The sequence below is a fragment of the Astyanax mexicanus genome, chromosome 12 (genome assembly GCF_023375975.1).
Source record: "Astyanax mexicanus isolate ESR-SI-001 chromosome 12, AstMex3_surface, whole genome shotgun sequence".
In the NCBI taxonomy this organism is placed as follows: Eukaryota; Metazoa; Chordata; class Actinopteri; order Characiformes; family Acestrorhamphidae; genus Astyanax; species Astyanax mexicanus.
Window position 1 is genome coordinate 17,756,043 of NC_064419.1, and position 13,703 is coordinate 17,769,745.

The window sequence follows — 13,703 nt, forward strand, 5'->3', positions numbered from 1 at the left end:
TATCTTACTTCTTAAAATAACCTACATTTACTGTAAAAAAATATAACTAAAAATCTGAATATGATTGTTTTAGCTTTTTGACTCCTGCAGCTGCTGTACTTCTGCAGCGTTTGGTGGTGTGTGTGGTTAGCTAGTTAGCTCTGCTACTCACTGATTTGGCTGTAATATTACTGTGGAGAGCGGTATTATCCGGTTAGTGGAGTTAACATCTTTATTCTGTTCCACCACGAGGCACGTTAGTCCTACACATATAAACTGTAGAAACCCACACTCGACTAAGTTGAGCTGAGTCTGTAGCTGGTCTGGCTGCTGACGAGAGTCTTGCTGCAGCCTGCTGGAATGCAGGGTTCCTTGAGGGAGTTGCACCTAGTGGCTGGACAAGGTACTGCAGCTTCCTGTGGCCAAACTGTCCCAACAGTGATCCACACAGTAGCGCTGCAGTGTTCAACTTAGCTCCCAAAACGGATCGGCTGAATCAGAGAAATATTGAACTTCCCATCTCTAATACAGGGTCAAAAATGTACACTGCCATGACAATCGTCATGGGGCTGGAACTAGTGTAATGTCCCATGAGCTAAAGAATGCTCCATTGACCTGTAGGATATGCTTTTGGGGTATCTTTCATTGAATGTGGATGTGATTTCTGCCAGTGTCACTTATTTCTAGTCAATTCTGCTGGTGGCGATTATAACCACCTGCTGCTCTGTCCACTGTAAATGATAATTCCTTCTGTAATCATTTTGGATTTTACATGTTTTGCTATATTTATCCAAACAGACCTCCTACAAAATACCTAAAACATCATTCTGATAAGGTATCAGTTGGAACAGGAATTAATTCAGGGAATCCAGTTACAGTGATTACTTTTTTTGCTCTCTTTTAGTGAGCTTGATCGGAGTTGAGGGGGGCAATGCCACCAGGATCAGCCGTTTCGCCAACTACCTGCGCAACCTGCTGCCCTCCAGTGACTCTGTGGTCATGGAAATGGCCTCTAAAGCCATGGGGCATCTGTCTATGGCGGGGGACACGTTCACTGCTGAGTATGTGGAGTTTGAAGTAAAGAGGGCTCTGGAGTGGCTGGGAGCAGACAGGAATGAGGGTCGTCGTCATGCAGCGGTAACCAATTAAATGCTTTTCTTCATATTTTGTTAGTTTACAGCACTTACTCTGTTATTATCAGATCATATTTAGCAGGAGGGCTGTTGACTCTCCTGTTTTTACATTTCAACGTGTTGAGAGGCATGTATTATGTATTATCAGGTTGGTAGAATCGACACTCTGTATGCATAAAACATTCCTTACATCAGTATTACTGCGATTGTAGACTATAATGTGTTTTGACTGGATTCTATTACAATGTCCATTGTGCAGGTGCTGGTATTGCGGGAACTGGCCGTCAGCGCACCCACCTTCTTCTTCCAGCAGGTGCAGCCATTTTTCGACAACATCTTCTATGCAGTGTGGGACTCTAAGCAGGCCATTCGCGAGGGGGCAGTTTCTGCCCTCCGGGCCTGCCTGATCCTCACGACTCAGAGAGAGACCAAGGAGATGCAGAAGCCTCAGTGGTACAAGGTAAGCTCTATAGGTCACCTGAGACTGTATTTATACTAATGAAATTGCCATGAACATAACAACCCAGCATTTTTAGAACTATTGTCTATCTGTTTTGCTTGTGCCATACTGTTGGTTGCCATGCCATGGACAAAGCTGGATATTAAAGAATGTCTTGCCAAATACAGTACCAAACAAAAGTTTGGACATGTCTCAAAGTTTTCTCAAGTTTTTTCATTATTTAAAAAGACTATTGTCATCCATTCTATGACGATAAACATGGCATTTTTAGTAAACAAAAAGGGTTAAACAAGCCAGAATATATTTTATAATTTAGATTCTTCAAAGTAGCACCTCTTAAGGGGTGCCTTGTGCTCCAGTGGTCTAAACAGCTGCCACTATGAGCTGGTTTGAATCCTGGTCATGCAGCTTGGCCCTGCACAATTGGCCTTGCCTGCATGCATATCATGACCCAGATGGGGCTCGAACCCACAATCCTCAGCTCCGAAGGCTGATGCCTTATCCATTAGGCCACTGGGCCTTGCCCTGTCTGGGTGGGTAGATGGCGCTCTTTCCCCTCAACACCCGTAGGGTGATGTCGGGGTGTCTGTAAGCTGATGTATCAGCACCGAGTCGCTGCACTTTCCTCCGAGTGCACTGTGATACTACTCAGCAATGCTGCATCAGCAGCAGTTCAAAAAGAGGCGGTGGCTGACTTCACATGTGTCGGAGGAGGCATGTGCTAGTCTTCACCTTCCTTGTGTTGTGGCATCACTAGTGATGAGGACAGCTGTGTAGCAGCTGAATGGGTGCGGTAATTGGGAGAAAAAAGAAAAAAAAAAAAGAAAAAAAAAGAAGCACCTCAGATGACAGCTTAGATGACAGATTTGCACATTGCGAAGACCATCAAAAGTTAAGATGAAACTGGCTCCCATCAGGACCGCACCAGAAAAGGAAGACCAAGAGTTACATCTGTTGCACAGAATAAGTTCATCAGAGTAACCAGCCTTAAAAACTGCGAGTTAACAGAACCTCAGATTAGAGCACTTAAATGCTTCACAGGGTATTCTTAGGTGGTTTGTTTAACACTTTTAAATTACTACATGATTCCTTTGTTCATGGATAGTCTGGGTGACTTTAGTATTAATTTACAATGTACAGAACAAAAAAAATAAAACATTGAATGACAAAGTGTTCAAACTTTTGTCTGGTACTGTATATTTGCAAGGTTCAGACTAAAGGGTTATCTGAACACGTCACTTCTTCCTCTGAAAGTGTGGCACATTTGGTGGTGTCAAATCTGTTTAGAAGGTTGGAAACTTTAAAAATTGTTTGTGCTGCTTAAAATATATAACCAAGGAGGATAATTGCAAAGCACAAAGTGGGTAAGGCTAGTGCGTATCCTTTTGCAAAGTTTGTGAGAAATGTGACATTTTGTAGCTGAGCTTTGTGTGTGGATTAAATGTGTGAAATTGATTAGTTGCTTCAACTCAATTTGAAATTATTTTCACAGCAAACCTTTGAAGAGGCAGAGAAAGGTTTTGACGAGTCCCTGGCCAAAGAGAAAGGTATGAACAAGGACGACAGGGTCCACGGAGCCTTGCTGATTCTGAATGAGCTGGTCCGCATCAGCAGCATGGAGGGGGAGGTAAGCAGATTCTTAATCTGAACGACAAGTACAAGTACATAACAAACTTTTTCATTTAATCACAATAAAAGTCATAGTCACTTTAGATTCACAGTAGGTTTGACAATATAAAATTGCCACTTAGTTGAGTGGGAGGGGGTCTTGTCCTCCTGTGTCTCATGTACTCTCCTGTCTTGCCTCACACTCTCTCTCCTTTTCAGCGGATGCGAGAAGAAATGGACGAGATTACTCAGCAACAGCTGGTTCATGACAAGTACTGTAAGGAGCTGATGGGCTTCGGCACAAAACCACGGCACATCACTCCTTTCACCAGCTTCCAGTCAGTGCAGCCGCCCCAATCCAACGCTCTACTGGGACTTCTGGGCTACAGCAGCCCGCAGGGGTTCCTCAGCTTCGGCGCTGTGCCAGCACCATCCAAAAGCACACTGGTAGAAAGCCGCTACTGTCGAGAACTGATGGAGGAACGATTTGATCAGGTAAGTATACAGCTGTCTAAAAGAGAAAGCTTACTCCAAATCTCATTGGCCAGCCAGGACACTGCAAATACATTTGTGTATGTGATTTCTGACACTGATACATTTTTTTTTGGCAAAAAATATGCATATACCTCATGAAAACAAAATTCCAGTGACATACAACAGGCTTATCTTTTTAGGCTAAAACCTGGTACATTACGCTCATATCTTTACCACTTGCACATGCAGACCGTAAACAGTGCTTTTACAGAGATCTACACATTCATTTTCAGTAATAATCCTGTTTAACTGTTCATCCATCACAAATGTCCAGCAGCTTATTCAGTGGGCTTAATCCAGCTAATCAAGACTAATAATGAGCTGTATATTTTTTAATGCTTAATTTTTTAGAATTACTGATGATATCAGTGCACACAAAAAAACAAATGGTGTGTATACAAACTGTGGTATAATCTATTAATATATTAATAAGGTTTAATCAAATTGCCCAGCTAATTATATATAAGTCTTCTAAAAAGTCCAAATAAATGACGAACATGTTGCTGTGTTTTCAGGTGTGTCGCTGGGTTCTGAAATACAGGACTACTAAAAATCCTCTCATCCAGATGACCATTCTCAACTTACTCCCTCGTCTCGCTGCCTTCCAACCACACACCTTCACCGGTAACCACCCTGTTTAATGTGCTTTAATGTTACATTTTATTGTATTCATGATTAGGGGTGAAACAATTACTCGAGTAATTAGAGTAAATTGATAAAAAAAAAAAATAGCAAGTAATTTTATGTGTCTCGAGTAATTTAAAGTTTAATTAATTAAAAAAACTCAGTGCATGGTAATTCACGCTTTTATTGTGACAACGTGCTCAGTGTTACATCACCCACGCACAGGAAGAAGGAGCAGGCAGCAGAGGTTTTAGTTGAGAAGAAGGTATTTTAAAGCGGGGAAAGATTGACAATTTACGATGAAAAGGGACAATAATAACGGAGCATTTTAGGCAGGGAAGCGTGTATTCGCTCTTGCCTTCCACAACAGCACGTTTTAATGCTACCTTCTCAGCCGAGGACACGTTAGTGGTGGAGCCGAGAAAAGGTTAATATAACTCATTTTCAAATGAATGAGATTAACATTAATGTACCTTAATAACATAACGACAGCGCTGTGGAGTGCGGGCTATTAGAAATACTGTCGAATGTGTCGTTATTTTCTTTTAAAACAGACAATTCTGGACTGAGGAGTTTATAAATAAATACATGTCACCGGTTTGGTAAGACAAACTGGTAACATCTCTGCTGTTCAGAAGCTAAGATGCACAACATAATGCAAATGTTTATGCCTTTTTATTGATTAATTCCCTATAGTTTTAAAACTTACAAGAAATCCTTGTTGAAAATAATTTAACTTAATTTATTAAAGTACTAATTATCAAATTATTATTATTCCTTTATTTATTTCTATTTATATATGTTTGCTGTTTGGAAATGTATGTTGTGAATTAAAAAAAATAACTTATCTAAAAAAGGAAATAATTGGTCATTCATTATTAAGTGACGTCTTGTTTTCTCTTGTGTATTTTTAATTACTCTTTTAGCAAACAAATATGTTTTATCCGATTACTCGATTAATCAAATCGATTTTTCAGTAGAGTACTCGATTACTAAATTAATCGACAGCTGCAGCCCTATTCATGATTAGAAGTTAATCTACTTCTTTTTTTGCATTTCATTGTAATTGGCATAGCAGAAAGACCAAAACATTATTTTTAGATTCAGGGTCATCAACTGTTGATCTCTAGGTTTATCATTGTATTATTTATGTTGGATTAAATGCAAAAACTGCTCTAAATTAAATGGGATGAAAAAAGGGTTCTATTTTAATGAAACTGAAATTTTAATGGTGGTTTAGGTCTTCTTCTGTGGTTTAAAGATAAAAACTCTTTGTTTCTCTTCAGATCAGTATTTGTCAGACACTATGGGACATCTGCTGGGCTGTCTGAAGAAGGAGAAAGAGCGCACAGCTGCATTCCAAGCCCTGGGGCTGTTGGTGGTGGCTGTGAGGACTGAAATACAACCTTACCTCACCAAGATCCTGGAGATCATAAAAGCAGCACTGCCACCTAAGGATTTTGCACACAAGTAAATAATTAAATAATTTTCAGTCATGGTAATGCATGTTACTTCTTATTAAAGCTTATTTAAAGTAGACCTAATACTAAAAATATAAGTTAGTTGGAGGCAGAACTTTTTCCCGCTATTGTTTTGTCACCATTTTACAGTTTACGAGTACTAACAGTATATATGTATTTTTTTTACTCAGGAGACAGAAGACCATGCAGGTAGATGCCACAGTGTTCACCTGTATCAGCATGCTGTCTAGAGCCATGGGACCAAGCATTCAGCAGGATATTAAGGAGCTGCTGGAGCCAATGCTAGCTGTTGGGCTTAGGTAATTAACTAAATTTCATGCATTCGTTTTCTTGCCACACTGTCCTTTAATTGTTTCTGCACTTACTTTTAAAGCAGTATCGTGTAGTATACTTTTCTGTAGCATATATTTTTCCATTAAAACATAAGTTTCAAGTATCATTGTGATACCCCACTGACCTGTAATAGAGTGTAGTATGCTAGCCTGTATGATTGTCATCAGTGTTTCCCATCATATTTGTGTAAAGTCCTGTTATATTTACACATCAGTCCATTGATTCTGTATATCTCTACAGTTAAGGATTGCTCAAAGGGCATATTGTACATCCCAGCTGTAGGGGAGCTGAATCTGTTTTAAAAAAAAAAAAAAATACAGAAAGAAATAACGTGTTAAATATTGGTAAATATTTCATTTCATTTTCAGTTTCAGTTCATTTTCTTCACTTCATTTTAATACTGTGCACATATATTTTTTAATAATAAGTTAATATCTTCAAATATTAAGCAAGTCTAGCCTCAGGCATCAGTGTTTTACTTTTTTGTATAGGTATTGCCACTGTTGCTGAAAATAAATCTCTATTTGTGCCAATCTAACAGTTGTTAGACAGTTGTTGTTGAATCTCAGAGTTGTTCTTTACATTGTGAGCAATAAAAATGCTCCAAAAGCATTTGAAATAAAGTTAATTGCAGTAACAACTTAACTGCTGTAAAGTTGTGATGATATGCAATATATGTACCGTATATCCCCATTAATATGCTGCTTCTCAAAATACTACTAATCCTGATTTTTGTCTCTTCTGCAGTCCTGCATTGACAGCTGTGCTGTATGACTTGAGCCGCCAAATTCCTCAACTGAAGAAGGACATCCAGGACGGGCTGCTGAAGATGCTTTCACTGGTTCTGATGCATAAACCACTTCGACACCCAGGCATGCCTAAAGGCCTGGCCCACCAGCTAGCCTCGCCCAGCCTCACCAACATCCCAGAGGCCAGTGATGTTGGCAGCATCACGCTGGCCCTGCGCACCCTGGGCAGCTTTGAGTTTGAAGGTACTACAGGTTTTTAATTAGCAGGTTTCCAGAGTAGGGGTTTTGTTGAATATATTGTTGCAGCAAGTATCATCAGACCACTGTGTTTTACTAAGCTTTTTGGATTTTGGATTTCTTTAATCCCTAAGAGAAATACCTTTAAAGAGTGTTAAGGAGGTGTGTGCCATATCGTATCGTACACAATATCACCAACATAGTTTTTAAAAATATTGTGAATGATATTATACCCTGAAATATCGTGCCATATCACCTACTCCTAATTATCACATCAGGGTACTACTTTTTGCTGTTCTCATTTCCTATTATATATCTACTAGAGACAGATTATATCTGTCCAGTATCATTTATTTTACTTCAGTTACGGATATATAGAGATATATGGAGCACGTTATTAGTATCATGACATTCTGGATCATTGACTTCTGTTACAAATTGGATACAATTCTTGTATTTTTTTAACATCTCAGTAATATCGTATGCAATAATAACATTTAATTTTCATTTTGTTGCAGTAGTGTTTTCTTGAAATAATATTTTAATTCAGTGTTTTGTCATATCACCAAGAGTATCGCCCACCCCTAGTGTTGATTCTCTAAATCCTGTACCCTGTGCTATGTGTATATATAGCTCTGGGGAAAAAATAAGAGGCCACCTAAAAATGATGAGTTTCTTTAAGGAGAACATGCCAAGATGCATGAAAACTGTGATTAAAAACAAGGGTTATTCCACCAAATATATCCTTTGCATTATTTGAGGTCTGAAAGCTCTGCATCTTTATTGTTATTTCAGCCATTTTTTCTGCAAATAAATGTTCTAAATGACAATATTTTTATTTAGTATTTTGCAGAAATGTTGTGTGTAGTTTATAGATTAAAACTATAATGTTCATTTTACTCAAGCATATATCTATAAAAAAGCAAAATCAAAACTGATTCAGAAATGTAAGTGGTCTCTGATTTTTTTTTCCTGAAGCTATATATACAGACACACACAGTGTGTAGCTGCGTTATGATATTGTAAAACATGTTTGCTTAAAATAATAATTCTTGTCTGATGCTTTTCTTAGGCCATTCCCTGACACAGTTTGTGCGGCACTGCGCCGATCACTTCCTGAACAGCGAGCACAAAGAGATCCGCATGGAAGCAGCACGCACCTGCTCACGCCTGCTCACCCCCTCCATCCACCTGATCAGCGGCCACGGCCATGTGGTCAGTCAGACTGCCGTGCAGGTGGTGGCAGATGTCCTTAGCAAACTGCTGGTAGTGGGAATCACTGATCCAGGTGGGGAAAATATACCACTAGTGTCAGTATTATAATTAGCCAGTTTTATTATTTTATCTTATAAACATGCAAATTTTTTTGTTTACTTCAAGATCCTGATATCCGTTACTGTGTGCTGGCCTCTCTGGACGAGCGCTTTGATGCCCATCTGGCCCAAGCTGAGAATCTGCAGGCGCTCTTTGTGGCATTAAATGATGAGGTGTTTGAAATCCGAGAGCTGGCCATCTGCACCATCGGTCGTCTCAGCAGCATGAACCCGGCCTTCGTTATGCCCTTCCTGCGTAAGATGCTTATACAGGTAAGGTTGGAGGAATTAGATGAGTATGTTATGAATGGGGTGTAGTTTTGTGAGTAAACAGCAGGTGGCGAAATTGTTTTACTCATTTTGTGCTGAAACAAAGTGTAAAAACCTCCTATCTTGTGCTGTTTCCTTTTAGCAGTGCAGAACCCTCAAAATCAAATCTTTTTTCATATGCAATATAAAAAAGGATTAGGGCAGTTTGTTGACCTAATCAGTATAATTGTTCATGTCAATATTTTGTTAACATTCCATGCATTGACTGTAAAGCCTTGCAATACATGGATGCAAAAAATATATTAGCTAGTGATTGTCTTAACTGCATATTACCCCAGTGATGAACAATTCCTAATAACAAGTTATTAGACTAGTATTTAAGCGTCAAGTAAAGGGGTGCTTTTAGAGATACAAACCTGTTAGCATTTTTTTGCAGCTGATTAATAATGTCCTGAATTGCATATTATGTGTTTCTTAGAGAAAATGATTAAAGGAAATATTGGAATATTAAGAGAAATATTCAAATTATCTAACAACTAAAAAAAAAATCACATTTATGATTAAACACACACAAATACATAATTCAGTTGTCAAATAAATGTTTGATTAATCAGTAAAAAAATAGTTACATAACACATTCACCCCTTCTGATTTATTTTTATATATTTGCATTTCTTTCCATGTTTACATGTTTCAGATCATTCAGTTACTTTAACCTAATTAAACTTGACAAAATTAACAATGCAGCCTTTAAATTGTCATTTTATTTATTAAACATCAAGTTATTGAGCTTGTCATTCTCATTGTCCTGCAGATCCTGACTGAATTGGAGCACAGTGGCGTGGGCCGGAACAAGGAGCAGAGTGCCCGCATGCTTGGACACCTTGTGTCTAATGCCCCCAGGCTCATCAGACCTTACATGGAGCCCATTCTTAAGGTACAAACATGCATGTGAACCCTTTGGAACCTCTTGTTTTTCCCCATTAAGATATTTTTTATAATTAAATGTAGCAGTTCTGTATTTAAGTTATAAAACTGGGTAAGCCTAACTCCTACTGGCTTGGTTTTTAGCTGAACTAATAAAATAAACGGTCTATATGTCACAATATAAAACTTGCTATTAAATATCAGTGAGGTGGTCGTCTTTCACGATAACTGTGTTATCAATAGGTTGTACAATTTATGTACGTAGCCTTAATTATTTTTGTTGACTTACTTAGCAAGTGGGGCCCATTAACTTATTTGCGCTGATAACACTTTTGTAAAGGTTTTATTTATTTATACATTTATTTATTTGTTATATGTTTTTTTAAATATGCTAATTCCAGTGTCTAAATATGCATGCATACAGGTGCATTACAGTTTAAAGGCTTGTAATTGCTTTATTTTGCTCTTATATTGTCATTAAATCAGTGACATAACATGGTCTTCAATATTAGCTGATAAATGTAAAGAAATGTGATACAGGCCTAGTAACAGACCTAGTGATTTCTTGTTTATTACAGTCTAGATACTGCAGTACGTTTTGTGTTGTGCTTAAACTATGTAGCGTACTGTTGTAGCATGAATTGTATCATAACTGTCAGATTGAACTGTTTGTGCAGTTTTCTGCTTCTCTACTGTTAAATGGCCTGATGTTTTTATTGTCTAACCTTAAGCCTTTCTTAAGCCTAAGTCTGTCTCTTTGCTCTTTCTCCAGGCACTCATTCTGAAGCTGAAAGATCCAGATCCCAACCCTGGTGTAGTCATCAGTGTCCTAGCCACCATTGGGGAGTTGGCCCAGGTAATAACAAATGTACCATTTTCACCTCTGACCTTATGAGCTCTGAGAAATGACCGTGCCTGCTGTTCCTCTCAGGTGAACAGGAAGTGTCAGGGTAGGAAGAAGTTAAGAGTTAAAGTCAGGTTAGCAGCACAGAGGAGAGGAGGTGCAGGCGATGCCTGCGTAGTGAGAGAGTATACTGAGGTATTCAGCCGACATGTAGAGTCCGGACAGGGAGACATGGGGAGATGGAAGTTTGAAGAGAGTAAGCAAGATGAGGTAAAGGAAAAGCTAAATGCTGTACAGTATACAAACCCAATGAGTTCAATAAATATCTTATTTAGTATTAAATTCAGATTATTATTTTTAACTTGATGCCTTTATGATTTTAGTTTCATTGTCATTGTGCACTCCAGAACAAATGATCAGCTGAATGTGTGTTTTTTTTTTTTTTTTGTTTTCTTTTAGGTGAGTGGACTGGAAATGAGAAAGTGGATGGATGAGCTTTTCCCCATTATCATGGACATGCTTCAGGATTCATCATCACTGGCAAAAAGACAGGTACGATCACTTGACACAGAAAGTTGTTAGTTGGTATATAAATAGTGAGTATGTGATTTTGTTTGTCTGTTTTAACAACCCTATTTTTTAATACATTGATACTGTTATGCACATCCTCTTTATAGAAGCATTATGAATTAGAAGACCGGTCATTGGTTGAGGTCTAAATTGAAGCCAGGTGTCAGCTTTCTGATTACACTGCGATGTTGAGAAAACTCATAATTTCAAGGCCAATTACTGCACTAGATTTTTGAAGTTTTAAAGGAAACCACAGGCCAACTAGAAATCTTTAGAACAGATAATACATTTTTCATATGTATTGAAACTTAAAATATTAAATCTCACCAACTTAAAATTACATTTGTGTTTTTAGAAATGTGTACACATACGGTATTTAAATCTCTAAAAAAAAATGTGGGGAATGACTACAAACTGATGGTAAGTAAGAGCTTGGAGGAAATGACAAATATGCAGATAGCACGACCAACATTAGGTAAAAACCCATGCAAATTTGCTCCGTAGACCCTATTCAACTAAAGGTTCGAACTGAGCATGTGCAAATTGGTTGGCTTAACATCAACTAGGGTTCAACTACAATTTGTACATTTTGCCAACACAAATGTTTTAGTTAGGCTTTTAGCAAGAAACTTAATGTAATTTGAGGCAATTAGTTTGCTATAGTTTATTGTGCAATTCAATATTTGTTGTTCAGCTGATTTAAAAATCACATTAAGGAGAACAACTTTAAGTTTACTTTTTTACACTTTTGAAGTGCTAGTTGACAACAACCCTCAAAGTGGAGATCTGTGCAAGCACAAAAGCCAGTCTGAATATCTGAAGAGTCCTTTTTTTCAATCTTGAGGATAAATGTAAATTATTCACTTCACAGATTCACAGGTTGTATTAGCTGGGCCGGTGGGCGAATTCTCCTTGGGGGCAGATGTACTAATGGTGGATAGCTACTTGCCCTGTCCTCCATAGGGAAACACACAGTAGACAGCTGGTGCAGGGTAATGGAGATCGTTTATTCATCTGATCTCTCCCTCCACATGTACAAGCATTAACATTCTAGTGCACATGCGCCTCATGTAAGGCACTTAAAATGACCGTTATAGGGTCATTGTATGGAACCTTTTTTATTGATCTCTCATTATTCAGTTGTTCTCATTATTCCAAGAAAAAAACAGTGCTTTTAAAACTGCCCTAATAAGATGATGACAATAACTCGCTTTGTCTTTGTATGTTTTCCCAATTGTAGGTTCCAAATAGGTCAGCAAAGAGCATAACCTAAAATTGTCACATTACCCTTTAAAAAAAAAATCCAATAAACATTTATTAGTTATTAACATTTACAGTTTTTAATTTCCTCCTTTAAACTGCTTTCTGACACAGGCCTAGTGATTTCTCATTTCTGAAACCTCTCCAGTAGAGTAAATGAAGCTGTGCTACATGCTGTTTGTCATGGCATGGCGTGCTCTTGTTATGAATGGCATACTCCCTTTCTCACCTCGCAGTGGCAGAGTTCCTGTTGAGAAGGTTGGCCTGCCACGGCTGAGCCGTATTTCACTGTTGCTCCCGGCCAGCTTTAGGCCATGTGCTCCGATACCTAAGCGTTTAGCCCCATTGTTAGAAAGTATGGTCAACATTCCTCACCTTAACAGACACATTCCCCAAAGTTTTCACAGTTGGTCTTGTGTTGTCTTATCCTGTTAGATTCATCAGGGATGGCGTAAGGTCAGAATTGATTTAGGTGGGTTTTGGTCACAGACTCCAATGCCAAAGTAACCGAAGAGCTCGCTTTTCAGCTGCTGCCCTACTTTCTCGTTGTGAGATTTTCTCAGACGGGTATTGTTTAACTTCATTGCATTTTCTTGAGTTAGGCCTTTTTGGTGATTATGACTACTTTTATAGGTGACCTTTTTTTTATAATTTTATTTCTAATATTTCCCATTTTCTCCTCCAATTTACACGGCTAATTACCCAACTCACTCATTAGAGCCTGCGAACCTGCGACCTCCCGCTCATAATGGCAGCGCTTTAGACCGCTGGACCACTCGCGCTCCCATTTACAGTTTTTAATTTCCTCCATTAAACTGCTTGTGAAACTGCCACCTTTAAACTGTTTGTGAAGGTTCTTATTTTTCTTTATCTCAGCAGGTAACGCATACAAAACTAGCACATATGTAAACTGCTTCACTTCACTTTAACAACCTGCTGTCAAAGGACACATCCATTATAATCCATTTCATTTTTGTGTGTCATTTTCTCCTCCACCAGGTGGCGCTGTGGACCCTGGGCCAGCAGGTGGCTAGTACTGGCTATGTGGTGGAGCCCTACAGAAAGTACCCCTCTCTTCTGGAGGTGCTGCTGAACTTCCTGAAGACTGAGCAGAACCAGGGCATCAGACGAGAGGTGCCTTTGTCTTTTAACCTCTTATAAGCATATACTTAAGTGTGAGAGTGTTCTGATCATAGGTCTGAATATGAGCTATATAATTAAATTAATCTAAACTGAATAAAGCATAGACTCATTAGCATCGATTTGTAAATACAGGGCTGTAGACTAACTTTTTGGACTGTTTGCATCAGCAAGTAAGGAACACTTACTTTTGTGCTGGTTGCCCTTAAGGAAAAAAGTACCAGATTTTAGCATCACATTT

General features: G+C 38.5%; 1 protein-coding gene and 1 non-coding gene across 2 annotated transcripts in view; one reads left to right on the forward strand and one right to left on the reverse strand.

Moving 5' to 3' along the window:
- mtor (mechanistic target of rapamycin kinase) overlaps nucleotides 1–13,703 on the forward strand; it is a 178,630-nt gene that overhangs the window by 2,744 nt on the left and 162,183 nt on the right. Inside the window, exons 4-17 of the mRNA XM_007247957.4 lie at nucleotides 884–1,116; nucleotides 1,372–1,572; nucleotides 3,065–3,199; nucleotides 3,400–3,675; nucleotides 4,230–4,338; nucleotides 5,625–5,808; nucleotides 5,990–6,118; nucleotides 6,900–7,144; nucleotides 8,211–8,426; nucleotides 8,519–8,724; nucleotides 9,536–9,658; nucleotides 10,421–10,504; nucleotides 10,952–11,044; nucleotides 13,322–13,456. Coding sequence (XP_007248019.2) covers nucleotides 884–1,116; nucleotides 1,372–1,572; nucleotides 3,065–3,199; nucleotides 3,400–3,675; nucleotides 4,230–4,338; nucleotides 5,625–5,808; nucleotides 5,990–6,118; nucleotides 6,900–7,144; nucleotides 8,211–8,426; nucleotides 8,519–8,724; nucleotides 9,536–9,658; nucleotides 10,421–10,504; nucleotides 10,952–11,044; nucleotides 13,322–13,456 — 2,369 coding nt within the window. The remainder of the gene's footprint in view (nucleotides 1–883; nucleotides 1,117–1,371; nucleotides 1,573–3,064; nucleotides 3,200–3,399; nucleotides 3,676–4,229; nucleotides 4,339–5,624; nucleotides 5,809–5,989; nucleotides 6,119–6,899; nucleotides 7,145–8,210; nucleotides 8,427–8,518; nucleotides 8,725–9,535; nucleotides 9,659–10,420; nucleotides 10,505–10,951; nucleotides 11,045–13,321; nucleotides 13,457–13,703) is intronic.
- On the reverse strand, nucleotides 2,020–2,092 carry trnar-ucg (transfer RNA arginine (anticodon UCG)). Its single transcript has one exon. It is a non-coding gene; the product is annotated as a tRNA-Arg (tRNA).